We start from the raw sequence: 27443 nt of genomic DNA on the forward strand, positions 1-27443 counted from the left end.
AAAATGGTTGCTAATCATCAGTATTTCACATGTATATCTGAGCAGTACTTTTTGACTGCTGGTATGGTTTCAATATTTAAGAATTATTGATCTCCAGTGATTTTTATGCTCAACAGTTTACACAGAATGGTGCCAAAAAGTAAAAACATCCAGTAAGCAGTAGTTCTGTGGCTGAAAACCTGATGAAAGAGATAAGAGGAGAATGGCCAGACTGATTTGAGTTGACTGGAAGGTTATGATAACTCAAATAACCACTCTTTACAACTGTGCTGAGCAGAAACGTATCTCAGAATGCACAACACATCAAATCTTAAGACAGATGGGCCTCACCACATTGGATTCCACTCCTGTCAGCCAAGAACAAAAAAATCTGAGGCTGCCGTGGGCACAGACTCCCTGAAACTGGACAGAGAAGACTGGATAAGGACCAGGTTGATGTTTCTAAATACATCCTTTTACAATATATCAGATCTTGTTTTTACTTTTAGCGCCTACAGTGGCTTTTTGGAAATCCTAGGATTTTAACATCCTTCCACTTGCTAGTAGAGCCTGAACCTTACTCCTATTTACAATAAATTAGCATTAGACAATTCAAGAAAGGTAAGAAAAAAAATTGTATCTAAAGCTGTTTTTTATATTAATTATTCTATCTATATTGCTATTCCAAATGTTAAATGTGATCATTCTGTCCTTCTTAGAGAGTAGGTTTAGTTCAGAAAAATGAACACTCAACATTTTACTGGGGTTTTTATCTGATCTACATGACATGTTTTGGACAGAAATAAGAATTATATTAGATCTTGTAATTAGGTGTCTTTTTTGTTTATTTTGTTTGAACTCCATAAGTTTTTCACATAAATAACAAGGAGATATTTGATTTCTTATTTTGTAATTTAAACCAGAATTTTTTTTAATGGCTGTTTACAGGAGGAACCAGGAAACGTTTTGATACTGAACAAAGTACACAGGCAAATTAAACTTTGCTCATGAACCATAAAGATATAAACAGTTTCAGGTAATCATTCTAGCCCAACTCATAGGTCTTGTTTTAACACCCTTATGATGTTCTTAGACATTTTGGTCAATGTGACCTGCATATTATTCATGTCTTTTAAGTTTTATGTGCCACATCCATTTACTTTGAACTGCAAATACTTATTAAGCAAACACATTTAATTTATAGTTAAATAACAGCCTGGATTTCTACTTTTTTGCTTTTCTCTAATGCAGTTAAGAATGTGTAATCCAGGGAGGGGAAAAGGAGCTACGATCTCCTCCCCTTATACTCTTTTCAGAGAAACACATGATACCAATTTGACTTGTGCATGTGTATTAGATCGGCAGTGGTGGAAGACCAGAGTGTTGCAGAGTTTCAGGAAAAAGAATATGTAGCTTTGTGGTCTGTAACAGTGGGATGGCTCATAATTTAAACTTGAACTTAATCCAGAGAGGTGCAGGATGGAATCGAATGGCAACCCATGGAAACGTCACTTGTTTAATAGGTTAGTGTCTGCACTCAGAGAAGGAGACAAAACCATACAGCTCTTTTTCATGTCAGCATGTTTTTGCACTTTGAATATGTTTGCAGAGCAAAGCTTCCTTCTTCCTCCTTGTCCTGGACTCTGAGGTGGGCAGAGGTGGAGACGAAATCCTGACAATCACATGCAAAGTACTTGTTTATTTGATTATATGTGCTAGTTAATGTGTAATCTCAATGAAGGGCGGTGATTTCATACCTTCAGCTGTGTACATTTCCTCGATTTATGGACAGGTTCAGAGTCTAATTAAAGACTGTGGGTTCCTCACTTAGCTCGGATTCACTTGTTGGAGCTTCTCACATGGGACAGACATGGCTAAAGGAGTATACATTTCTAAAACCCTGGCTATTGCCACAGTGGTGCTGACACTGTCTGCGCTTGGTGGCATCATTGTTATGGTCACCCTCTACCAGATGCAGATAGCAAAAATGCCACCACAGCCTCTACCAAGCCTCCGTCCTACTACGCCGATTCCAACAGGACTTCCACCAACGCTGAGACTTCCTGACAATTTGATTCCACATAGCTACAAAATCAACCTTCAACCACATCTCTACACAAAACTACCCAATGCCACTGAGCAAGTTTATATTTTTGAAGGGAACTCAACAGTTATGTTTAAATGCGTAAAAGACACATGGACTATCTTTCTTCATGCCCTGGATCTATCCATCGACCAAGTTAGAGTGACCCATTCTAACACAAGGGAGAATATAGGAGTAGACAGATACACTTTGCATAACGACTCTCATTTCTTTGAGATCGTACTTAAGAAACAGTTAGTAGGAAATGGGGACTATTATGAGCTTTTCACTAAATTCAAAGGGGAACTCCTAGATGATTTGACAGGTCTTTATACAAGCCAGTACACAGTGGTAACTGATGGTGAAGAAGAGAAAAGGTAAGCATTTTGTAATATCTAGATTGTTTATAAATATAATGTATTTAAATTTAGATTTAATTTAAATTGCTTATACATGAAATGTGTTATTGCCTTAATTAGAGCTTTCTCTGTCTAGTACTATGTGGACTCACTGCTCTGCCCAGTTTTAAGTATTCCCTACTGACCCAGATCATACATGGCTTAAAAATTAGGTAATGGTTTGATCAGATATGTTATCGGCAGGGATACACTGCTGTGTTGGAGCTGTATAGGGCTATGAGTCCCTAGGACTGGAGCTGAGAAACCCAGCCTCACATCACTGCAACACAAGCACATTGCTAGCTGAAAACACTTTCTAAAAAATGTTAATTGTTTATTTCAGCTCCACATTACTGTGTGGTTTCTGGTATTTCTTTATGACATGTTATTCATGAAGCTCAAATCATGCGGTGGGGTATGTGCGTGTATGTGTGTCCAAATCCAAAGAGGGAATAGAATACAGAAACTCACACATCCCTTCCAAATATCAGATTACCCAAAGCCATTTCTTGGCCACGGAAGTATTTATGTTACTGTGTTTATTGTAGAAGGAGCCCCAACCCTGTTCCTACCCAGTTTTATTGCTTTCTTCTTCACCTATCTCCAAGGAAGTTATCTCAGCTGTAATGCTTCAAGCAGAGAAGTTCTGAATAGCAAATGTTTGTACTCATAACTGATGTGACATGGAACAATTCTTTGAAATGTTTAGATTTTATGTCTATGGTCTTGTGCATTTGTTGCATGGGTTTTATATAAATACCTTTCCCAACAGATTTCTCGTTGCAAGCCAGATGCAAGCCACAGAAGCTAGAAAAGTTTTCCCTTGCTTTGATGAACCAGCTATGAAAGCAGTTTTTAATATTACTATTATCCACAGACCAAGCACCAAAGCCCTTTCCAATGCCAAATTAGGTAAGAGACAAGACTGGCTTTGTGATAACTATCAAAATATGTTTGTGTTAGTTAATATAGGATAACATCATAGCGAAATGATGATTAGTCTTGATAATTTGCTAGGTGGTGTAAATTAGGTTGTTAATTACATTGATTGCCTTGATGAACAAATTACAAAAGTGAATACAAGCTTAACATAAAGCACTTAACTGGCTTAAATTTGCATTCAACAGATAATGATCCAAATGTGGAGGGAGATTGGATTGTTTCGACATTTGCTCCAACACCAGTCATGTCGACATATCTCTTGGCTTTCACAGTAAATGAATTTACCAGTCAAATTGGTCAACATGATAACAAGGACATGATGGTGTGTTGCTGTTTAATAATATTCATCTCTTTTTTACTATTATTACAGCAAATGTTCATTTTGTTTAAAGTGAAAAATTGCAGGGAGAAAGTAAGATCATATACTAATATTTACATTCTGGTAATAACAGTTGGATTAACATTGAATTTAGAACTTCAGGCAAAGAAAAGGGACTATATTTACCAGCCATTTCTAATCTATATTCTGCGTTGTGTAAGATCTGGGCCCGACCTGAGGCTGTGACTGCTGGACATACAGAGTACGCGCAGAGTATCACTGGGCAGATTCTGACCTTCTACGAAAATACATTTAAGCTGAAATATCCATTAAACAAACTAGGTGAGATTAAACACATGGGTTAAAAAAAGTAAAAGCAGATGGTGCCATTTTAATAATCGTTAACCCACACCATATGTGCTTATATTCACAGATCAGATTGCCCTGCCTGACTTCAGTGCAGGTGCTATGGAAAACTGGGGTTTAACAATGTACCGTGAATCAGCTCTGCTGTATAAAGAAGGTGTATCCTCTTCCTCTGATAAAGAATGGGTTGCCATTGTGGTAGCTCATGAGCTGGCACATCAGGTACAATTATACACTTATTTATTCAAATGCAATGATTTAGTTTTTAAAAAAGTCTCTGTGTATACAGCCAGTGGCACATTTTTATGACATCTGATGCATACAGAGTTTTCAGTTTTTTAACTGGCTTCATTAAATCACATCATTGCTGGAATTGTAGTGGTTTGGGAACCTTGTCACAATGAACTGGTGGAATAACCTGTGGCTGAGTGAAGGGTTTGCCACATACATCTCATACTTGGGAGTGGATTACATCGAGTCTACATGGAATATAGTAAGTTCTCAGATTCAAAGAATTTTCAAAGAAGAAGATTCAAAGCAATTTCAAAGAATTGTTGTACATTAACATTTTACATACACTGCAATCAATTCCGTATTAGGTGATTTCAGATTTCTCCCCCTAAATGATTCATGATGCTCCAACTAAACCTTCTGTTAACTTTAACTGTCACACACAAATGTAGAAGCTTACATCTGTGAATGTATTGTTGTTTTCAGAGAGATATGTTTGTGCTGAAAGAAATGCATCCAGTCATGGAGTTGGATTCATTGAACACTTCACACCCTCTGAGCTTGAAGGAGTCTGAAGTTGAGACAACATATGAGATCTTGCAACTCTTTGATAGTATCACCTACAGCAAGGCTGGTTTGATGTCTCTTTATTGCCCAAGAATTTGAGTGTTCATATATATACACCAGAGATCATTAATGTGTTACTTAGTGAGCAAGTTTCTCTATCATTTCAATAGGGTGCAGCTGTACTAAGAATGTTGTCAGCTTACATGGGGGAGACAAAGTTTTTTGAAGGACTTGAGGTGAGCAAGCCTACCACAGTTAGATATTCTTGTGTGTGTGTGTGTTTAAGATTTACTTATAATAATGCCTGAGCATATAAGCTACATTTTAATACTATATTACAAATACATCATTTTAGTGCTACCTTGAGAATTACAAGTACAACACTGCTGACACTACAGACCTGTGGAAGTGTATGCAGAAGGTAAATGTGCTATAGCTACTTATATACATCAAAATAACAAATACTAAACAGTAATAAAGGATGAACTGATAATTGTATTTGAAATGTTCACATACTAATATATACTAGGTGTCTTTGAACACCTGGTCATTAGACACATATGTGTTTTTTAAACATCCCATTCCAGACTTAGTCCCCCTTTGCTGTTATAATAACCTCCACTTTTCTGGGAAGGCTTCCTACTAGATCTTGGAGCCGGACAGTGGGGATTTGCCAATTCAGCCACAAGCAAATTAGTGAAAACTGGCACTGATTTTGGGCAAGAAGACCTGGGGTGCAGTCAGCGTCCAAGTTCATCCCAAACGTGTTCAGTGTGGTTATGGTCAAGGTTCTTTGCAGGCCACTTTAGTTCTTCCACTCCAGCCTGGGCAAACATGGACCTTGTTTGTGCACAGAGGCCTTATCAAATGGAAATATATTTGGAACCCTTAGTTCCAGTAAAGGGAAGCCTTAATGCTAAGACATTGTAGATAATTGTGCATAAAACTTTTTGGCCCATATATGAGTGTGATGATCAGGTGTCCACCTACCTTTGGCCATAAAGTGTGTATACCATACTAACATGCCATTTATCACGTAATAATGTAATGTATTGTCATTCTCAGGCTACACATGAGGAAATAGAGAGCCTCATGACAACATGGACCGAGCAAGCAGGCTACCCAGTCATCAACATAAATACGGCCACTGGAGAAATTGCTCAAGAGCAATTTCTATTAAAGCGAGCAGAGGACACTGGGTGAGTTCCAGGCCAAATCATAGTATTTTTACATCAGTTACATCTGAAAGGAACACTTCGTCCAAAACCTGCCATTACATAAACAAACAGAAACATTCATTCATTCATCTTCAGTAACCAGTTTATCCTATTCAGGATCACAGTGGATCTGGAGACACTAGAGAGAAAAACAGTGCACAAACTGTCATACCTAGGGGCAATTTAGCACAGCTAAATTTCCTGTCTGCATTAATCTAGACAGTGGGGTAGAAACCCATGCAAACAAACAAGCTCAGGGTTGAACAAGGGGCACTGGAGCTGTGAGATGGCAATGCATCACCATCCCACTCAAAGTACATAAGTATAAAAAGTAATTTTTATGTATTAAATACACCACTAACAAGGACCTGTTGGTATTAGAGCTTGCTAAACATTATTTTTACGTCAATGTCTGGTTAAATTTGGTTAAATGTGCTGGAATTAAGCCTGAAATGGAAATCATTCTGCCTTGTGGTACTTTATTGCAGAAAGAGTGCACATTGCTTATACACTGCATCTGCAGGGCAGTGTGGGTAATGCAGTAAAATATGAATGGAATCATTTCTCTACTAAAAATTTAGACAACAATACAAAATGGTGTACTGTGTGGTACACAGAAAACAAATTCACACGTGGACTAAGATTGAATTGCAGGTCTTTAAACTCTGCAGGGGGCTGAAATTGGCAACTTAATTAAAAAAACTTTTAACCAAGAGTGTAACAGTTTCCATCTCATTATGTGCCACATGGGTACATGAGCATAGCACACTAATCTTTTGTTTCTTGCAAATAGACTGAGCCTATTCTTGTTAGTGTAAATCTGCACCAACAGATGAAAGTGGGGTGTTGTGTTACTTAGGTGTCAGTGATTCTAGTTTTTGTATTATTACTATTTCTGCATAACAGTGTCCCTATATCAGACACTTGGCCTATTGTTTGAGTCAGCATTATTATAACTAAACTCATACACTTAATAAGTCTAAATTCAAAATTCATAACTTATTTGTTACACTTGTCAACTTTCCCAACCACTTACTGAATCTTTATGGGCAGTATAGTGAGCTTTATCAGGCCCTTTTGGAACGGTCTGATGAACATTGTTTAGGGCTGGGTCATCTTCATCAAGCAATTACCCACAATATGGACATAAATTGTGGCTCTCAGGCTATGGGAATGCTGCTTCTCATTCTCAAATTGTGAGGTCCACCATGGCAGAGAGTGTGGTGAGCGACCTCATCTCAGTAGAGTGCAACATCAGAGTGATTGTTCCGTTCGAATGTGGACATTATTGTCTAATAATACCTTGAGCAAATTTTATCCTTAACTGATTACATTATCAACACCTTCATAATTCATATCCTCAATTTACAGCATTTTAAGCCATTTTTATTCCTTGGTCTGGAACTATATCAGAAGTTGAACCTCTAAATGATTCTTCTTCTCAGTTAAAACAGTATATACTTGAGCGGTTTTTATCCCCAATTCAGGATTACTATTACCACAGAGTGACTGTCAAACTCAATAAAGTAAGGTATCTGCAATACACCACTAGTTCCAAACGAAACTGTGCTTGTAGTTCACACAGTCATAGAACCATGGTAACCTTCCAGTGTTCTGAGGCAGAGTAATTTTTTATTTTTTTTTCATTTCTGTAAATTCCATGATGTTTTGTTTTGCTTATGTAAAAAAAGCCATGCTGTGCTGAATTTGAAGCCTAACTTTATTATGAAGTTTTTGTTTTCCCCATAGGCTTGAATGGCAGATTCCAATTATCTATATGAAATCTGGTTCCCTCCAGCCGAACACTGTTCTTAAAGAAAAGGGGCCTGGTAAATCTCTCTCTCTCTCTCTCTCTTTCTCTCTCACACACACACACACACACTCTCTATCTCACTCTCACACACACTTTCTCTCACCCACCCTCACCTCTTCCTTTTCTCCTCGTTAAAAACGATCATTGAATTAGTAAAGCTGTCCTTGCATTAGGAAACAAATATGAGTTCTAGTATGATAGTAACTAATGCCCATGAACATGTTGTCTCTACAGTGAGAAAGCCTGCTTATGAAGTCACTGATGATGGATGGCTATTAGTCAATATAAATGCCAGTGGATATTATAGAGTGAATTATGATGAACAAAACTGGGATAGACTTATTAAACAACTGGAGAGTGATCATCAAGTGAGTATCTTCATTTCCTTATTCCTTAAAAGGTATAGTTGAGATTAGAACTGTTCTTCTCACAACCAGTGCAGACCAGCAGTTTCAGTCCCTCCTGACAGCATTAATGTGCTTCTTCACAGCCTATCCCACTCATCAACCGAGGCCAGTTAATTGATGATGCATTTAACCTTGCTAGGTAAATACATTAAACATTTTTTTCTGATTGTAAGTGTATTTTGTTTAAAATATTATGGGATTATTTTATACCCTTTATATTTATTTATCTTTAGCAGTCACATATGCTAAGATACAAAAAACCTACAACATTGTATTGTAATTCATTTCGTATTTATACATATATGTATGTGTAACCTTGTCTTTTGAAGGGCCAAATACATCAATGTCACACTGGCATTGAGCACAACCAAGTATCTGATAAATGAAACCGAGTATATTCCATGGGAGTCAGCTCTGAACAACTTGGGTTACTTTATTCTAATGTTCGATCGCGCCGAAGTCTATGGCCCCATGCAGGTGAGTATATGTACACAGGACCCTGTGGGCAGAGTGAGAGTGCACAGATGATCAGAAAAGACTGAGGATTGATCTTTTATTCCACGCTCTGTTTACAGAAATACTTACGAACTCAAATTGAACCACTTTACACGTACTACCAAGAGTACACTGATAATGCAACTATTCCAGGGGACCTTTCTGACCAGTATGTATCTAATTCGTTGGCCTAAGTTCCCTTAATATGTTAAAACGCATTATGTAATTTTATGCTTATCTCTCTGCAGGTATAATCAAATAAATGCCATTTCAGTGGCCTGCAGCAATGGTCTTAAAAATTGCACAGACATGGCAACAAAGCTATTTGCTGAGTGGAGAAGTGGGATAGATCGGTAAATGAATTTTACATTTACTGCATTATATTACCAGCTGCCTTTAGGTCTAAATTATTCTGGACACACATAAAATGCAATCATTGAGACAAGACTAATTCATTTGTTTGTGATACACACATTAACATTTGGATTTGAGATCAAAAGATGGATATGAGAGGAGAGTTTAGGATTAAGAGTTTTTCCTGGGATTTACATCTAGATGTCTTAAACAACATGAAACATAGAACCTTTTGAATCTGCCCACTGTCACTTTGGTAGAGGCTAATCTTGGTTTCTGAACATTTTTCTGTACTTCTTTGTGAATTCCAGTTTGACCTTCTGATTCTTGCTGCTGATGAGCTAAATCCTGTGGTATTTCTTCTATATTTCTGTTCTTAAAGTCTTTCTCAATTGGTGGATTGTGATACCTGTAACAGCTAACCCTCTGGAGGTTGTGGGTGATGTCACTGACTGTCGTTTTTTTTTTTTCTCACAGCTCTCACAATGTTTGTCATCGGCTGTTTTCAGCTGTTTCCATAACTGACCTGTTCAGTGTCTGTTTCTCAGTATAGCAGCGATTTCTTTTTTTCAGGATATTTCAGATTGTTGTATGTACTATGCCCAGTGTTTGTGTAATAACTTTGATTTGTTTTCCCTCTTTTCTCAGTTTCAAAATGCTTACATTTCTCCCATAGACAGCTCTCTGATCTGCATGCTGGCTTATCCCCTTTAACAACAAATGTCTTCACAGGCTAAAGCAAAGAGCAGATGTTCTGATCTAATTTTTGTTTAAACAATCAAATTAAACTGTTACATATGTCAGTCACATGTTACAATGTTTTTGCTCAACTAAAAATTAGGTGGTCTGATACAAATTGTGCTATGTTGTTTAACACATCTGCTTATGAATATCAAGAAATAAAGCTGAAATTCTGTCTGTCAAAACATTCATCTTTTGACCTTAAAACCAAATATCTTCATTTTACAGCAAAAACAAATGAATTCTTCTTGTAAATTAATATATGAGGCAATAAGCTAATTTATTCATATAGGATTAATCTAAATATGTTATACTACATTTAAGAAAATATTAGAACATATTTATCAATTTTAATCCAGTTAAACATTCTCTTGTTAAGGATTCCACCTAATTTAAAGTCCACCATCTACTGCCATGCTATAGCAGCTGGAGGGGAGGATGACTGGGATTTTACATGGAAAAAATATGAAGAATCCAGACTTGCCTCAGAACAAGATGTACTGAGATATGCACTGTCCTGTACAAAAATAATCTGGCTCTTAAACCGGTAAGCATTTTGTAACATCAGGCTCCAGCCTCTGTGGCCAGACTTAAACACCTATAATGTCAGTAATTCCCACATAATTCCCACACAGATACCTGGAGTACACTCTAGACCCTAACAAGATAAGGAAAATGGATGTAGTGTCTACCATCAGGTACATTGCCAGGAATGTAGCTGGACAAGCTCTTGCATGGGATTTCATTCGGGCCCAATGGGACTACATAAGTCAGCTGTGAGTATTGTTTTTATTTGTAAATATTATGACCTTGGAATTACTGAAAACAAATAAAAGCCCAAATTTAAGAATGAAATCCAAGTTTGTAGGGTTTAGCCATTTGTTATTTCATACTGTGAAGTCATGAGTTATACATTTGCTACCAAAGTCTACAAGCAATTCAGGGATCAAAGGTTAAGTTCAGCAGTTAGTGAGCACTCAGTGTTTTTAAAGATTGTCCTGTTGGTTACTAGGCAATATAATTATCCGCCTGGCTAATACTCATTTCCTCCAACAGGTACGGAGGTGGAATAATATCCTATGGAAGCTTGATTAATGACGTGACTGAGAGGTTCAACACAGACTTTGAGCTCCAACAGGTAAAAAAAAAAACACCCAAAAGGGTGACACTAGATTTCTTGAACTCTAAGGATACATTATATTCTATGGTTCCACCTCAGAATGCATGGATTAACCCCCACATCTCTAACTGTCTCTGACTAGCTGAAGCAGTTCAAAAATGAACATGATGAAGACAGCCTCGGGCCGACCTCGCAAGCTCTTGATCAGGCAATTGAGAGGACTGAAGCCAACATTAAATGGGTGAAAGAGAATAAACAGACTGTGTTGAACTGGTTCAGAGAACAGAGATAGGTCCAATAAGCATCTGCATGTCTGCACAACTCAGTATGCTTAGAGCAATGAGAAACAGATGTAGAGTACTTCGTGTGGTTATAGAAACAACATCCTGTGTTTCCCAATGTTTTTTTTTTTCCACATGCAAAGCCTGTTTCTTAAGGAAATCTCATCACTGAATCAGAAAACAGGCCATTTTTTTTTCCTTTTTTCCAAAAAAAGATTGCAGTCTGATGAAAAATAAGAATTATGTAATTGCACAATTCAACATTTTAAAGAATTTTTATACTTTATCAGGAAATAAACTGATTAGCATAATTTACATTGAAAATATCTATAAAAATGTTCATAGTTATCTATATTACTGTTGCCAGTTCTTGCCTAATTAACACAAAATTGTATATAAATTAGGGCTGGGCAAGTTAACGCGTTAACTCATTAATTAATTAACAACGACAATTATTTTATCGCGTGTTAACACAGTTTTTATTATTTTGTAAATTATTTTAAAAGTCTGTTGCTCAGCGGCCCTGAATACACATACAGACAAACCATGGGTGACGGGAGGGGCGGGATCTTGATCCGTATTGGCTTGGGATAAACGTCATGAGGCGTCTGAACCAATGAGAGAGAGAGAGAGTTAACTCGCGTTAACTCATGACAATCATGCGATTAATCGCGATTAAAAATTTTAATAGCCCTAATATAAATACATGTTAGTCTCAACATTAACTTGTGAGTTTTTAAAATGTGGTTTAATTTATTGCTTCACTCATGTTTACACGGATGAAGTAACATCGAAGTATGCCACTTACTCAGGCATATTATTTTAAGTAAAAAATTTTATTTACTCATGTAGTATATTTTTTAAGTACAGTAAAGTATTATAAATGTATTTACTCCTTGCCAAGAACCATTCTATCTGTTTTTGAATTAAATTAAAATATAAAACCTTTGGATTATTGTTGTTCTCTTAAACCTAATTTTCCATTTGGTTAATATTCATTCAATGGTTTTGTATTTACACTTAGTTGACAGTGAATTGGATCCACATGCCTTACATTTGCACTTATTGGCCACTGCATCAGATTGACCTGCTATATAGGTGCTCTTTGTAGGTGTAAAACTACTAACTGTAGCTCATCTGTGAGTACATGAATCAAGTCACCTATCCTGTCCCTGTTTGTTTTTTTTTTTAAAGAAAAGGGTCAAAACTGACAAGATATTTTTCCCTGCAAAATCCCAACACTGCTTCTGTACCAAATATATGTCAGTGACACATACAAGCATGCCAAGAATGCTCCACAGCCCAAAGAACATCTGGTTAGTGGTGATCACATTCCAGTGAGGGAATGGTATGACTGACTGTGGCTGATAATATGTAGTTCATTAAAAAATGTAGAGCAGTAAAGAAAAAAACACTAGAACAACTAAAATTTCAAAGAAAAAGAAAAATAATTAATAAATAATAAAAAAAAACAGTTAAATATAATATAATTTAAGGAATAAAATCATAATATTTTACATAATCTAAATCAGCACAGAAACACAACTTATTCAATTATTAATAAAATGTCATTTATTAGTACTGTACATAAAATGTTTATATCAACACATCAGAGTTTACTGTATAAAGTGTATCTGGGTATAAAGTATGTCTATATAAAATATGTCTGGGTGCGAAAATGCTTGCCACAATTTCAGCCATCTATCCTGTGTACTGGTCAGTCGTCCTGAAATAAGAATACAGCTCAGTGTGACGTTATAAAATTTCTTCAGTTGGAAAGCAACACACAACCTTATTTATATCAGACAAATTTGGACTTTACAGTACGTTAAGGCAGCTCACACTTTTATACTAAAAATTAATGGTGGTGAACATTATAGAGTCAAATATTTAATTTAGCATGACAATACAGCAAAACCCACTTTTACTGTATATTTTAAGATGTGCTATTCCTATTATGAAAAATAAACTTGAGTAGAAAATTTATAAGAAGCCACATTATAAACATCCTAATGCACCTGCTTGTGTTCTTGCTAGTAAACCACACAAAAAGTGACCTTTTCTTAAGCTTTTTTACGCTGTTAAAAATGTCTGTCCAACTATGCAAGGTCTCACCAGGTCAGATACTGTTCGAGTAGTAACTATCTTACCCACTCATCCTCCTCAGCCCCTTCACCCAGTGCGGCTGGCTTCGCTTTACTTGGCGCGTCTGCTTTGTTTGCCATTATTTTGTCTGTCCATGAATCCCCAGCTGCCTCATCTCCTGCAAAATTGTGCTTTGTCACTGTGCCAGCATCCAACTTGGCAAAGGAAACTTGGAACAGGAAGAGGAATAATGTATTGAGAACTTAATATCCAGTCAGTTTCAGCAACATTGCTACTGCAAGGTACTAGCTAGGTTACACTCACAGATAAAGGGACCATCTCCTTTAGTCTTTATACGGAGATCCTGACCTATCTCCAGTTCTGTCTTCTCCAGTTCAGCCTCCAAGATCCAGAAAGCAAAGGCTTGGCTGGGACAATGCTTCTGTGTGATAGTAAGCAGTTCCTTTTTGTTCACTATGCCCTTAAGCTGCTCCTCAGTAAGACGATCTGATTCGCCTTTAGCCTCCAGTTCTGTGTAATTAACAAATGAGCATTTACAAAATCAAGTGTTTAAATGTTCGTGTGTATCATGAGAATTAACACAATCTTGTTGGTGTGAAGTGTGGTTTGTATTGTTTCCAGCCAGCACAAGTTCTGCAATACACATCTGGAACTAATGGGTTTTCCTTTTAGAAAAAAAATAGGATGGAATGTTGGAATCTCTTTTAGACAACATAGAGATGAAAACAAATTCTTTTCATGGCAGTATCTCTCTGTAATTAATCTGGATGTGAAGCTTTACTATATGCCTTAAAGGGTAGGCCAACTGAAAAGTGAAAACCATAATGGCCGCAAAAAAAATCTATATATTTACCAGCTACTTTAATAACTGTACACATGCATATTCATGCAATTATCTAATCAGACAATCAAATGGTAGAAGCTCAATGCATAAAATCATGTACTTCAGTTAATGTTGACACAAATGCCAGAATAGGAAAATATGTGTCTTCAGAAGTTTTGTACTTGGCATGGCTTTTAGCACCAGATGGGTTGGTTTGGGTATTTCAAAATCTGCTGATCACCTGTGATTTTTAGGTATAACAGTCTCTAGAGTTTACACTGAATGGCACAAAAAAAACGTATCCTGTCTGGCACCAACAACCATGCCACGATTAAAGTCACTGAGTTCATATTTTCCCCCATGTTGGTGTCTGATGTGAACATTAACTGACATGCTTGACCTTTTTCTGCATGACTGTATGCACTGTGCTGCTGCCACATGGTTGGCTGGATAGCTGCATGTACAGTACAATGTAAAAGTTTGCATAAGTGGATCTTGAGCCAATTCCAGTAACACCAGGTGCAAAGCAGAAGAATTCACTTCAGATGGGACACTGACCATTGCCTGGTGCCATTCATTTGCGCATTCACACATATTCACATCTGTGGACAGTATAACACAGTCAATCCGCCTACTTGTATTTTGTTCTGGGGAGTGAAAGGAAGCTGGATAACTGGGGCTTTTCAAAACTTCAATTATGGAAAAGAAAAAGAAGAAGCCTTTATTTCCCCACATATTCATTAGAGTACAGTGAAATTCTTTTCTTTGCATAAAGGAGCACAAGGTCAGCTATGATATGGTGCCCCTGGGGCAGAGAGGATTGCTCAAGGGCCCAACAGTGGCAGAGTGGAGGTGCTGAGACTTGAACCTCCTGACCTTCTGCACAGTTACCCAGAGCCTTAACTGTTAACCTGGCGACTGAATAGAACCGTTGCATGTTGACTGTATTAAAAAGTTTCCTACTATTGCATTTCCTGTTCAGTATATTGCTTGGTGAAATTGTTGCAGCAGTTATGTCCATTCACATTTTATTGTATGCAGTAGTCTTCTGTTGTGCGGTTGCTGTTGCACATAATAATCCATTATATATTAAGTACAAAGGTTAGGTAATCGACAGACACAGATTTCATTGTGATTAACTTCTGCAATAAAAGTACTTACTGTAGGATGACATAAGATAACCGGTGTTGACTTTCCTGGATTCACTGAAGTTGGGCTCTATCTCATTACCCTTGGAGTCATATTTTCTGTAGTGAATTTGACTTGGCTTGATGTACAGGATGTTATAACGCACCTACACACAAACATTGATGGCAATAATAAAGCAACTTAAACATATTTTGTAGATTTTGTGGACACTATAAATTGTAATGCTGGCAAAAAAAAATGCATAAGAAGCATAAAAATGGTGACTCCCTCAGCTTCGGCTGTGGTCATGAGTGTCTGTAATGTCCTGCTCCTGTCACTGATAATTAAACACTTATGCCCACTGTGTAAACTGTAAATTCCCCAAGAGGGTACATATTCCTCAACGTACATATTTATCAACGTGCCAAACGTGTCACCGATGACGTCACAGATTCATAGGTCGCTCCAGCTTACCTTTTTATTACTGATGTCAGTAACTGCATGGCGAGACACATCACACAGGGTTCCCTCTAAAATCACTCCGGGGCCACTGAAACGGATCATCAGTCAAATTCAGTCTCTCACTGTTTTGTGTAGAACAAGCCATTTAGTCTGCGTGAAGTTTCGCAAAATCAGATCTTACCTTTGATAGACAGACGGCTCCCATGAAAAAGACAATTTCTCGCTATGAACGGGTTTATTTTGTAACGCCTTGTTGTCATATATACGACTCATTTTGGAGGTTCTGCGTGGATGTTTCAAACAAAACTACACAAAAATCTTATTGCCGCTTCCTTATTTTACGTCATCAGAAAGCGACAACGTTGATATACGGGAAGAAGTGAGGGGGCTAATAATTGTAGTTTATGGAATAGGAGAAGATGTCTATTCAGGCATTGATTTGGTCTTGAATGTTTATTGAAGAATTAATGTTTCATGCAATATTATAACATGAGCGACTTGTCAATTTTATTTATTTATCTTTTTCTTTATTATTAACGAACGACACGTGCTTTAATTATAGTTATATTAAATGTTATGGGACGTCCGCGAGTTATAGAGTATAGAGTTATAGTGAGTAATACCCTCATTTATTAACTATAAACAGTAATACCCTCATCGGGTCATTTTCTCTTTCAGAAGTTAATTAGGCGAAACAAATCGCAGCTTGTCACATTACTGAGAAACTGGACAAGCCCACATTTATCTCCTGAACGCTGTCCTGTTGTGGAAAACTGACTGACCAATGCAAAGCGCTAAAACCTGAGATTTCTTCCATAAAAGTTAATAATAGAAACTTTGTTAGACAGAGCACATAAAACAAACCTGTGATTTGCCTTGGAGCCTGCACTACTGCCACAATTATGCTGTTATATAAGGAATAAAACACAAGGGACATGCTGTTATAGAAAAATAATCCACGTCTCCTTGGTGTGGTGTGGCACAGTGCAAAGCCTGGGCCATTGCTCAATAGTTTCCAACAACAATAAGTATGGTATTTGTCCTATACCAAAGCAATTTGCCAGTGATTGCAAAGTTAATTTTTTACTGCTTAACACATCATGCTTTTTAACTATTTTTAGTTATATAGTATGCAGTTACCGAAAAACCAGATTGTAAAAAAAGTCCTCTTTACTGAAGAGTCTCCTGTGGAGGAAAAAACTTACTGACTGTAATTATAATTGATTGGTACCTGACATTCTGTGTTAAATAAAAGTCTCCTTACAAGAAAATGTCATGCATTTCTTTGTTTTTTAATTATTATTATTCTGTATTTTTCCGGATTTTATAACACACTATTATGTGGAGCGTCTACTATATAAGTCCATCGAAATTAGCTGTTATTGTATTGACATGATAACATTAAAACAAGGGGTTAGGCTTCGGTATTTTCACCGCCACAGCCCGGGTTAGATGTTTGGCCAGGAAAGAGACAGAGCACAACACAGTGCTAGTCCCAAGCTCAGATAAATCGGGTAGGGTTGCGTCAACAAGCCGTAAAACCTGTGCTAAATCAAATACGCATATCAGTAATCCACTGAGGTAACCCCTACTTGGAGCAGCCGAGGGATAAAAAAAAAAGAAGAAATGTGTGTGTTTTGTTTTAAATACAACCAGCACTATTTTTTAATTGTAGTTCATAGTGTGTTTCATTTATTTAATGCCCATCAAATTTCATGTCTTCTGATTATTGTCTTCAATGTCTTCACAGCTGTGTCACATTTTTCTTAAACCAAGATAAACGATAGCATTTACAGAATATGATTTCAGCACCATCTCAGGATTACTGCAAACAAAGTAAACAGAACATTTCCAGGCATGTTTCAGAAAGCTCCCCAAACAGCACTGCTTAGCAGCAGAATGCAAATATTAGGCCAAAAAGTGGAATTGCTGTTTTGCAATAAAGAATGTGAGATCACTTTTAACTTAACTTAACGTTTAGTTCATGTGCATAAGCTATTTTACATCACTGGCACAGTTCGTTTTTAATCTGTTTGAATTATTATACATCTAAAAGTATTTTAGGTACAACCTAATTCACATGGATTTGAAAGGCAGAGAATCTACAAAAATAATAACATGATATTATCAATCTTTCTGTAATGAGAAATTTATTTGACATTTATGGAAGGATTCTCGAGGGATTTGTGGAAGTGTCAGCACTTTCAGTCAGTCATGGCAGACTTCATGTGCTTTCTGGCATCTCAATTATATGACAAGTTATGTTTTTGTCTTACTTTAAGCCAAATCTTTAAGTAGACAAAGGGGGAAAAGAGTGCGTAAAAAGGCACTAAAACAACTGGTTTTAGCTGCCATGACAAAGTGATTACAGGAACTAACCTTGTGGATATTTTACAGCATTAAATGTAACTATAAATGGTTGCAAATCATGAGGTGTCACTCATTAAGAGATTGTTTTTAAGAGATATATCATAAGATTATTTTTTTCCAAATTGCTGTTTTTTTAAGACTACACATGCTGTGTTGTTCATGGAAAATAATACACTTGAGTGTGGTAACAGCACTTCAGGCCACACCATACAGCTCTGTTACACATTATTTCTTATATAACAGTGTGTGACATGAGTGAGTAATTGTAAGGAAATAGTTTAGTGACAAATAAGAACGTACCCAATAAGTAAAACTTTAATCTCTAAACTCACCACATTTTTCCTGGCAGAACAAGTGAATACATTGTTTATGGACATCTCACTGCCAAGTTTTTATTTTAACAAATATTTTCTTATACAAAATACAAACAATACATTTGCTTATTCGAGACATCTTAATTATAGCAGCAATTGGGATGACTTTCCTTAGCAGGAACTGTAAACCTGCCCAGGTTGCAAACAAGCTAGGCCCAAAGAGTAGGAAAACTTAAAAAGTAGGGTTGAAAGCTAAACACATCCGTCTTTAAAATGAATATGGAGACATGACCAAAGTATTTATGCAGTTTGAATATTAAAAAGCCAGTCATGGAGACCCAGTTATTAACCAGACCTCAATTCCTGTGAGGATCCATTTAAACCCTGAGTTGTAAAATGTAGGCAATTTCCATTCCATCCAAATGTTAATGTTAAAAGTTTCCATTACATAGCATTAATGTGAAAGAAATAATTATTCCTCCCAATTTATAATAAATACATATAAATACATAAGAAAATACACCCCAATATTTTGGCAGTGAATAAGAAAAGGTATGATCTGAAACAGTATGTGCTTTATATGTGGTGAATAAGCAATGTTATTCATTGTTTTCAGTTGAACAAATCTGGGTGTTGAATGTCAAGCCTGAGCATAGACTTTATAAAAACATCATTGATTCAGCATCACCAGGAGATTATACACAACATCCTGGCTACTTTGAAGCAGGCTGTGTGGGCTGAAAGCTAAATTCATCTTCCTCAAAAGAAAAACACTTCCAGATGTAAGAAATATAAAGGGAGCATAAAATAAAAGTCAAATACTTTATTCTTTTCCCTTTTCACCTTAGGGTTTAGATAAGGGTGTTCTCCAAATGATACTTTTATAACAGACAAAATCTACATTAAGCTTTAGCTAACAACTAACTAATACTGTTAAATTTGTCAATTATTGTCAAAGATTTGTTGTTTAGTTGTCAGTTGATCCTCCACTTCCATGACTGCTGTTAAATCCAGATGTAGCTTTGTTTGAATTGGAAGTTAAACGTTGTTGTTCCAGACAAATGACCTTGCTATTTCTCTAACTAATGATTGTCTTTTCCTTCCTGGTGCTCAAATAGGCAGGTAGAAATAAATTATATAAATCGAATAGAGTAATTATAACAGTACACACATCTCTGTAGCTAATGGGTTCCATGCCGTGTCACCTGTTCCCCATTTACCTTGTTTTGTCCTGTATATACCAGCCCTTTTGTATCTGTCTTTGCCAGTCGTTCATATTTGTTGTTTGGTCAGACACTATTATGTTTTCAGGTTCCCATGCTATCGTTTCATTTTGTTAATCACATTTTATTTACCCAGTGTCCTTTGTTTAGAGTTTTGTTAATAAAGCAGTGCTTTAATTTATCCTGCGTTTGGGTCTGAAACCGCGCACAGGAGGTTGCAACTACCACAGAGATCCAGGTTTGATCCCTGCTTCAGGCGATGTCTCCCGAATGTTACAGAACAACTGATCACTTTGCCGACCCAGCAGGCTTGCCCAGTTAGTTTCCTTTTTTCCTAAGAACTTGTTTATGTGAAATATACTTTACTTGAATATGTATCTAAATACTTGAAGGTGAGAACATCCGTTTGACCACCTGCTCGTTGGGCTCTGTCTGCACTGCTCCACTCTTTGATTTGGGGGGCATGTGGGCTTCCTCGCCCCATTTCTTCAGAGATCTGACTCCACTTCTGTTCCAGCCGAGGACACCGCTCGACACCAGGTTTTAGCTTGGAAGCGTGGATCCACTATATTGCCAGCCGAGGATGCCACACCACTTTATGGTACCGTAGAAGACACTGCTCGGTAACCCAGATGGAGGATGCTTCCTCACTCCCTGCCTGTGTAGGATGTCACTCTGCCCCTGAGCTCAGCTGAGGAAGTCGCTTGGGACCCTGGTTTTTGGCTATGATTTGTCCTCTCTCTCTCATATATATATATATATATATATATATATATAGTTGTTTGTTTGTTGTTCGGTCAGACACTAGTTTCCAGGTTTTATTATGTTTTAATTGTCCATGGTCCTTTTGTTAGCCTTGTATTAGTTTTGTTAATAAAGCAGCACTTTATCCTGCATGTAAGTTGATAAACTTTGTCCGGGAGATCACGACTACTTCAAAGATCACGACTACTTGATTCCTGCTTTGGGCGATCTCCCTAACGTTACAACATGGGACTGTTGTAATTCCCTTTTGGGCGATCTCCCTAACATTACAACATGGGACTGATCTTCATTAGAAGACCTGCGCTAGGGAATTCTGAATATATTTTAATGAAAAAGATTGTGATTACTTTTTTATTAAAATTTTATACAGTTAATTCTGCATCACATTGACATAGTTATCAGTGCTATTCATGTTCACAGTGAAAACAGCATATATTTTCAAGATCTTTCAAATGTAACAAGTCTTCTTTATTTATTTATTTATTTATTTTAAACACCTGGTTACCTCTGCAATCAATGTTTCACATGTTTTAGGTTTATGCTGTATTGCAACTACAAATCCCTGAGACTGATGATTAACAAACAGTGACAAAGTACAGCTCGTTCGTATGCCTTCCACATCTAGACCCTTTCAGTAGAACAGAATTTACTAGGATATCTTGGCTTTTTTCCACTTCTGGTGTGTCCCAGCCTGGTCAGCTAGTTGCTTCTTTACACATCTTCTCCAGGGTCTGTTTGGTTTAGTGCCTGCGAGTCGTGGCATGTTCTTCTGGAAAAGAATAAATCAGAATCACCTTTATTGCTAAGTACCATGGGTTAAACAATTTAACCCAACAATTTCAGATTAAACAATTCTGTATGAATTGTGTTTGACAGCTCAATTTCAGAACACATTTTTCTCCCTGTAGATTAGCTTGTGGTACATTATCCTTTGATCATTTAACATGGTGGTGGAGCAATCACAATAGAAAATCACTTGATAGTGTCATCAGGCTCCACATGTACACACAGACAGTCCCTCCAGGATTACACTGGAGGTTTATTTGTGATTGTTGCGGCCAAAAATGCTTGATTTCACTGTAGCTTTTTTTTTGGGTGGGCTCAAAATTTATGATGCAACTTGCAGAGATTTTGGGGGGGGGGGGGGGTTCTTCTTATAAACTACTACCAGTGAAGACACATGTATTACTTTTTATGATTTTTGACAAACATGACTCAAAGAGGGCTTTGGCTGAATGTGTGTTGTGATGATGTCACCTGACGCATCTTAGCCTAAATCTGCAGAAAATCTTGGAGTTTGCTTGATTAATTTTTGCAAAAGCAAAATCATGACATCCTGAGGGGACTGCACAGCTGCACCATGGATCTTCACTAAGCCATGCTTAACTAATATTAAGTGGATTATGTAACCTCACCTTCCCTTTAGTGGCTGTGAGCTGTTTATCCGTAGATTGTGTGACATGTGGACTCTCTTCTGAGATCAAACCTACAAAAACCATAACAATATAGCTGAGGTCACACAGAACACAAGAACAGCAAACTCACATGATAAAATAAAATACAATTCAACTTTTAAAACATTTTTCAGACAAAAGGCTTTTAACATTAATATCTCTATAACACAGCAACGTAGACTTCTCAAATCTGATTGGTCAGAAGTAATTCTAAGTTGAATAATTGAATAACAGCAGCCTCAGCAGTAGTGCCTGCTACATGGCAAATCACAGATTTATTTTAATGCACTTACTATTATATTATGTAATAATTTACAAAGCCATTCATTCATGGGATGCTCCACTTAATCTAAGCCTTATGTATGTATGTTTAACATTAATAAAGGCCAGTCAAAACTGCTCTTGAAAGTGAGGGAATGGCTGTTTATAGCAATTACAACATAACATAAGAACTAACTCCTTCTGCACATATTCCATAATAATTACTGCAACTTTAAATGGATAAAAAGTCTGTTGTATCATTCATTAATAAAACACCCTTATCTGGAGCAACTTACATTTATTTCATTTATACAACTGCTCAATTGAGGGAAAAGTGCCTTGCTCAAGGCAGTTTGGCGGTCCTGGGATTCAAACTCACATCCACTAGTGCAACGCCTAAGCTAAGCTACCATTTCCCTATCTTTGAGCTACCACTTATACTCACTGAGCTACTACTTCCCTAATCATATGTAAATTGTTGTCCTTATTGAGGAATAAAACCTCAACATGAGGATGTGCTTCTATTGGAAAACACCATCACCATCACTGTGTGTTGGCTGGTGCTGCAGGAGTATGTTCAACCACACGTTACGTCTCTGACTCCAATTCCCAGGAGCTTCCACTTCATAGAGGCGATCTCTTTGTTCCTGGTGAATCTCTAGATACTTCTTGCATACTGCACACAAAGATTGTGACCAAGAAAAGTTTCTATAGTATGTAGATGTATTGCAAAATACAATTAATAGAAAAAAAAAACAGAAATATAAAACTAATAAGAAAGAAATAACACAAAATGCCTCTAGCCCCAGGTGCTTCTGTTTTTGCAAAACATAAACTATAAAATATAAGAAAGGAATTAATGTTGATGTTCATATTTGAATATGAACATTAAAATTCATACATTGAATTTTCTTCATATGCTAAATAGCAAAGAGCACAATGGTAACATTTCTATTCAATGTTGCTGAGGGAACTGATTTAGCATATTCATAATACTGGTTTGTTTTAATTCTAGCACATGCAGAATATCAGATTAAGTTGCACTGGTTTATTTCAGATCCATTGCCGTAGAATAAAGGGTGAAAATAAAAATTGTTTCACTGCATCTTATTCTGTTAAAGAAGCTAACTAACTCAATTACTAACCCAACCATCAGAGCAAAAGACAACATTTCTAGAAGCATGAAATACCAGGATAGTTTTCCTTTGACCTCGGCATAGTGTGCTTCACTGAACCACAGTGACAGCCATTATCTTTTAATCAAAAACAGTTGGAACATAAAATAATAGTAGTCAGCCGGCCAAGATTTCTCTAAGGGAGCATTGACAACGCATCCAAGATTTCACAAAAGCTTCCAGAAAAAGATCAAAAGAACCACAGGCTTCTCTAGTTCCAGCTTAGGTCAATATGAATATGGCTCATGAGGGAGCACCAAGACAGAAGCCACTTCTAGACAAGTAAAACATTAAAACACATTTGCGCGCATTTGGGGTTGAAGCATTTCTTTCTATTTTATTTTTATCTTATCTTACCTCCAAACATACTGGGAGATATGGGGTAGCTAATACCCAGTACCCTCTCTGTGGGCATGGACCTGCAGAAATCCTGGAGCATCTGCATGGCTAAGCCGCTCCTCCTCCAGTGGCTACGCACAAACACAGTGTCCAGCACAGGGAGAAGGTAACTGTGAGCAGTGTATCCATTGCACAGGCTTCCTTAAAGAACATGAGAAACAGTTATTAAGATGCACAATGGTACGGTTCAAATAAACTATCGAGAGATAACACAGTATTGGATTGTTTAACATGTAGAAATAAATCAAACTATTAACAAAAAGTTTATTCAACAGTGCGTTGAATTCTTAAATCAAATTTTAAATTATTTATCTATAACCACATGGCTCTGGTAGTAGTTCTGGTTATACATAAATCATAGGTCTATATTATGGGCTTGTTCTAACATGGTATCTATCTTAAAGTAACAGCTCAGTGATTTGTATGATGGATAATGGATCTTAAGCTAATATTAAATAGATTGTTTAATAAGTGTTGTTATTCAACAAAGAAAAATAAACTGTTTAAAAATATGGTTAATCTCTGTGTCAGAAAACATTTAACATGTAACATTTACAAAAGAAGTCAGAGCTTTGTAAGTCAGAAAGTTTTCTGTCACAGGTCTTCAGGACAAGGCTTTGTGTGCTTTCCAGTTATTGGCAACACAGCAAGCTTTGTTCAGTTTTATTACCATCAAGAGAGGAAAAAAACAAAGAGGCTGCTACCTAAGCCTTGACTTAAGACTAAAAATTTAGACTTGAGTAAGAAATATAAAAGGATAATAATGGGGAATAGTCCGATGGTAATGTATCAGGGCTGAAATGAGGAAGCATCAGGGTTGTTTAACTTTACTGCAGATCTGTCAAAGGTGATATTAATAAAACATTTAAAGTGAAGATTAAAACGGATATGACTGTCACACCTTTGTTTTTAACAGTGTAAAAGCCAACTGCTTCTCCATCTTTCCAGAAGATTTTGCCATATTCTGACACAGGATGAGTTGAGAAATACACATGTTCTCCCAGAGACCTTTCCAACATTCCAAACACAACCTGACTCAGCAGGAACAGTATAACTCTCTCCATTACTGACTCCACCTGCAGTGATAAAGGTAATAAAAATAAAAAGTCTGGTATCAATATCTTTGTTTCCATGAGTAATGCTGTAAATAAAAAAAAGCCAGAGGCAGATCCTCCTTCCTTTTACATAAACAAAATTACTAACAGTTTAGACCATGCTATGTGACCAACTTACAAACACAAGTCCATTTCTGGATTTGCTGGATGTCTTCAAAACATCAGTGATGGGCCACCATTTGTGATGTATGTATATGGCAACCACTGAAAGAATATGTTACATTACTTTAAAACAGGAAAAATGCCAAAAACTGACTGAAAAGACATTCTGAATGTTGTTAACCTCGGGTTTCATCCCCAGGTAAATGGAGGGCAAGAAGGGAATGAGGTGGATCTTCCTCACCAAACAGGCTCAGCTGGCCTATATTGTCATGAGTAACTTTTACCTAGAATCAGTTTTTATCATTTATAAATCATTTTTTCTTAGGTTTATTAGGTTATTGTTGTCTGTACTGATGTGTAGTCATGACCACTGACCTCTGCTCCATTGGGAAGGCAAAATGACTCTGTGTCTGACTCAAGACATGACAGGTAATCAGAGTCAGGGCACAATATATCGTAATCCTCACAAGGCAAGTCCACGGGGTAGGAATTCACTGGAGCTATTAAGTTTTGAACTGTTTATGCAAAATAAGTTAGTACAATACACATGATGTTATACAGTATAAAAAAGTCATTTCAAGATGCTTGAAAAATTTAAACCTGTAGACTTTTTAAGACCACACTTTCTTCAAATTTTTACCCCAGATTTTACTCATTCCCATTTCCCACCTATTAGATGGCTCTAAGCAGAAAGCAGCTTCCAACCAGAGGCGAATTAGCATGCCAGCATGTGCTACCCTCCCATCCAGTGAGCAGCAAAAGTGAGCCATGGATAGCTGTATCATCTTTAGGATTTACACTTGTGATCATTCACTGATAAAGGACTTAATTTTTTAGGAACAAACATAGCAGTCCATTTACGCGATCCTCTTAACAAGTCCATTCTGCAAAGGATTCTAGACATGTCCCTACTAAATAATTGAATACATGCACTGGCACGTCATTTAATGTCATTCTCTTTGATATGTGTAAATGTAATTTTATTTTTAATTATAATATATTTAATGAATTTTAAATTAGATATCAACCACATTTGTTTTTTTCTGTATTGAGGATTCAGACACAAGTGAACATTTAGTTTCTATTTATTTCTATGCGTATAGTTTCAGTATAGTTTAAGTATAGAAATAGTTTCTGTAAATCCTTAATGAGTGGCTTAACACACACACCACAACGGTGTTTCACGGTGTTATACCTTCAATATTTAGGTATATTTTAAGTATTTGTATTTAAATTATTTAAAATGTATAACAAACAAGTAAGAAAAATGAATTTACTGCATAAATTCTAATGTACAGATTAATCACAGATGCAATGTAAATGTTTGGATTTTGTCGTTTTGTTTGTTTTTGTGTAAATAGGAGGCATATGTGCCCAGGCATTTTGGTCTTTAATACTTCCCATTTTAAAACAATACATGAATTTAAAAATAAATAAATAAATAAATAAATAAATAACTAACACTCTTAATACAAAATTGTGGAAGGGCGGCGCTTACCTACAGCGCAGCGAAGCCAGCGTCATGACGTCACTACGTCGCAACGCACAGACAAAAACACTTTTTTAAGTAATGAAAATTATTGTAATTAAAGCGATAGAGAGTCGATAGATAAACTCACAGTTACAGGACTGTTCCATCTCTTATTTACAGACGGGTTATTTTCTCTGTTTGGTGGATAATGTGTCCATGTTTAGCCTTGGCCTAGAGCTTACAGACTATTTTGTAATAGTTTAATTGTGTACCAGCGACTGTTTTCAATAAAGAGACAAAATTTTATCACCTTTATGTGTCATTTTTTATTTGCACCAGTGGCAAGCCAGTGGTTTGTTCTTACCTTTATTTCTGACCGGCAAGTTGGAGTTGGATTCCATTTTGAAATCGCAATGACTTTTGAAATCGTTGCACTTGTGATACAGCGCCACCTGCTGCAGCAAGGCGGAACAACGTTTCATCCATTTTATAAACATTGTCCACCGATCAGGCATAACATTATGACCACCTGCCTAATATTGTGTTGGTCTCCCTTTTGCTTCCAAAACCCGTCATGCACTGTGTATTCTGACACCTTTCTATCAGAACCAGCATTAACTTCTTCAGCAATTTGATCAACAGTAGCTCGTCTGTTGGATCGCATCACACAGACCAGCCTTCACTCCCCACGTGCATCAATGAGCCTTGGCCACCCATGACCCTGTTTCCAATTCACCACTGTTCCTTCCTTGGACCACTTTTGATAGATACCTGTAGACCACTGCAGACCGGGAACACCCCACAAGAGCTGCAGTTTTGGAGATGCTCTGATCCCGTCGTCTAGCTATCACAATTTGGCCCTTGTCAAACTGAAATCTCAATCTCAAATACTTACACTTGCCCATTTTTCCTGCTTCTAACACATCAACTTTGAAGACAAAGTGTTCACTTGCTGCCTAATA

At 36.9% G+C, this 27443-nt stretch overlaps 3 protein-coding genes across 7 annotated transcripts; 1 reads left to right on the forward strand and 2 right to left on the reverse strand.

The window, feature by feature from the left end:
- Positions 1 to 1309: 1309 nt before the first annotated feature.
- anpeplb (alanyl (membrane) aminopeptidase-like b) lies at positions 1310 to 11444 on the forward strand. 2 transcript variants are annotated; one of them, XM_058388109.1, is made up of 22 exons: positions 1310 to 1502; positions 1589 to 1669; positions 1811 to 2439; positions 3233 to 3372; positions 3588 to 3724; positions 3943 to 4063; positions 4155 to 4309; positions 4467 to 4580; positions 4805 to 4948; positions 5056 to 5121; positions 5241 to 5306; positions 5951 to 6084; positions 7852 to 7931; positions 8150 to 8283; positions 8406 to 8461; positions 8652 to 8799; positions 8898 to 8986; positions 9066 to 9170; positions 10292 to 10459; positions 10548 to 10688; positions 10969 to 11050; positions 11175 to 11444. In XM_058388109.1, the coding sequence occupies exons 3-22, from the start codon at positions 1850 to 1852 to the stop codon at positions 11322 to 11324; spliced, it is 2820 nt and encodes a 939-aa protein (XP_058244092.1). In that variant the 5' UTR covers positions 1310 to 1502; positions 1589 to 1669; positions 1811 to 1849; the 3' UTR covers positions 11325 to 11444. The 2 variants fall into 2 exon arrangements, with proteins under 2 accessions (XP_058244092.1, XP_058244093.1); XM_058388110.1 differs by having other exon boundaries at positions 1589 to 2439.
- Positions 11363 to 16182, reverse strand: arpin (actin related protein 2/3 complex inhibitor). 2 transcript variants are annotated; one of them, XM_058388113.1, is made up of 7 exons: positions 16014 to 16182; positions 15845 to 15920; positions 15404 to 15536; positions 13723 to 13929; positions 13464 to 13627; positions 13000 to 13039; positions 11363 to 11921 (listed from the first exon to the last, which is right to left on the reverse strand). In XM_058388113.1, exons 1-6 carry the CDS (start codon positions 16103 to 16105, stop codon positions 13031 to 13033), a joined length of 681 nt encoding a protein of 226 aa, XP_058244096.1. In that variant the 5' UTR covers positions 16106 to 16182; the 3' UTR covers positions 11363 to 11921; positions 13000 to 13030. The 2 variants fall into 2 exon arrangements, with proteins under 2 accessions (XP_058244096.1, XP_058244095.1); XM_058388112.1 differs by lacking the exon at positions 11363 to 11921 and having other exon boundaries at positions 12877 to 13039.
- Positions 16183 to 20950: 4768 nt separating this feature from the next.
- fam169b (family with sequence similarity 169 member B) lies at positions 20951 to 26926 on the reverse strand. Of its 3 annotated transcripts, none has more exons than XM_058388520.1 (9): positions 26846 to 26926; positions 25386 to 25525; positions 25192 to 25294; positions 25027 to 25112; positions 24695 to 24869; positions 23752 to 23934; positions 22761 to 22895; positions 21920 to 21990; positions 20951 to 21270 (listed from the first exon to the last, which is right to left on the reverse strand). In XM_058388520.1, the coding sequence occupies exons 1-9, from the start codon at positions 26880 to 26882 to the stop codon at positions 21154 to 21156; spliced, it is 1047 nt and encodes a 348-aa protein (XP_058244503.1). In that variant the 5' UTR covers positions 26883 to 26926; the 3' UTR covers positions 20951 to 21153. The 3 variants fall into 3 exon arrangements, with proteins under 3 accessions (XP_058244503.1, XP_058244502.1, XP_058244504.1); XM_058388519.1 differs by having other exon boundaries at positions 20951 to 21273; XM_058388521.1 differs by having other exon boundaries at positions 20951 to 21273; positions 26513 to 26916.
- Positions 26927 to 27443: the final 517 nt, after the last annotated feature.

This window comes from Hemibagrus wyckioides, linkage group LG04, assembly GCF_019097595.1.
Source record: "Hemibagrus wyckioides isolate EC202008001 linkage group LG04, SWU_Hwy_1.0, whole genome shotgun sequence".
NCBI lineage: Eukaryota > Metazoa > Chordata > Actinopteri > Siluriformes > Bagridae > Hemibagrus > Hemibagrus wyckioides.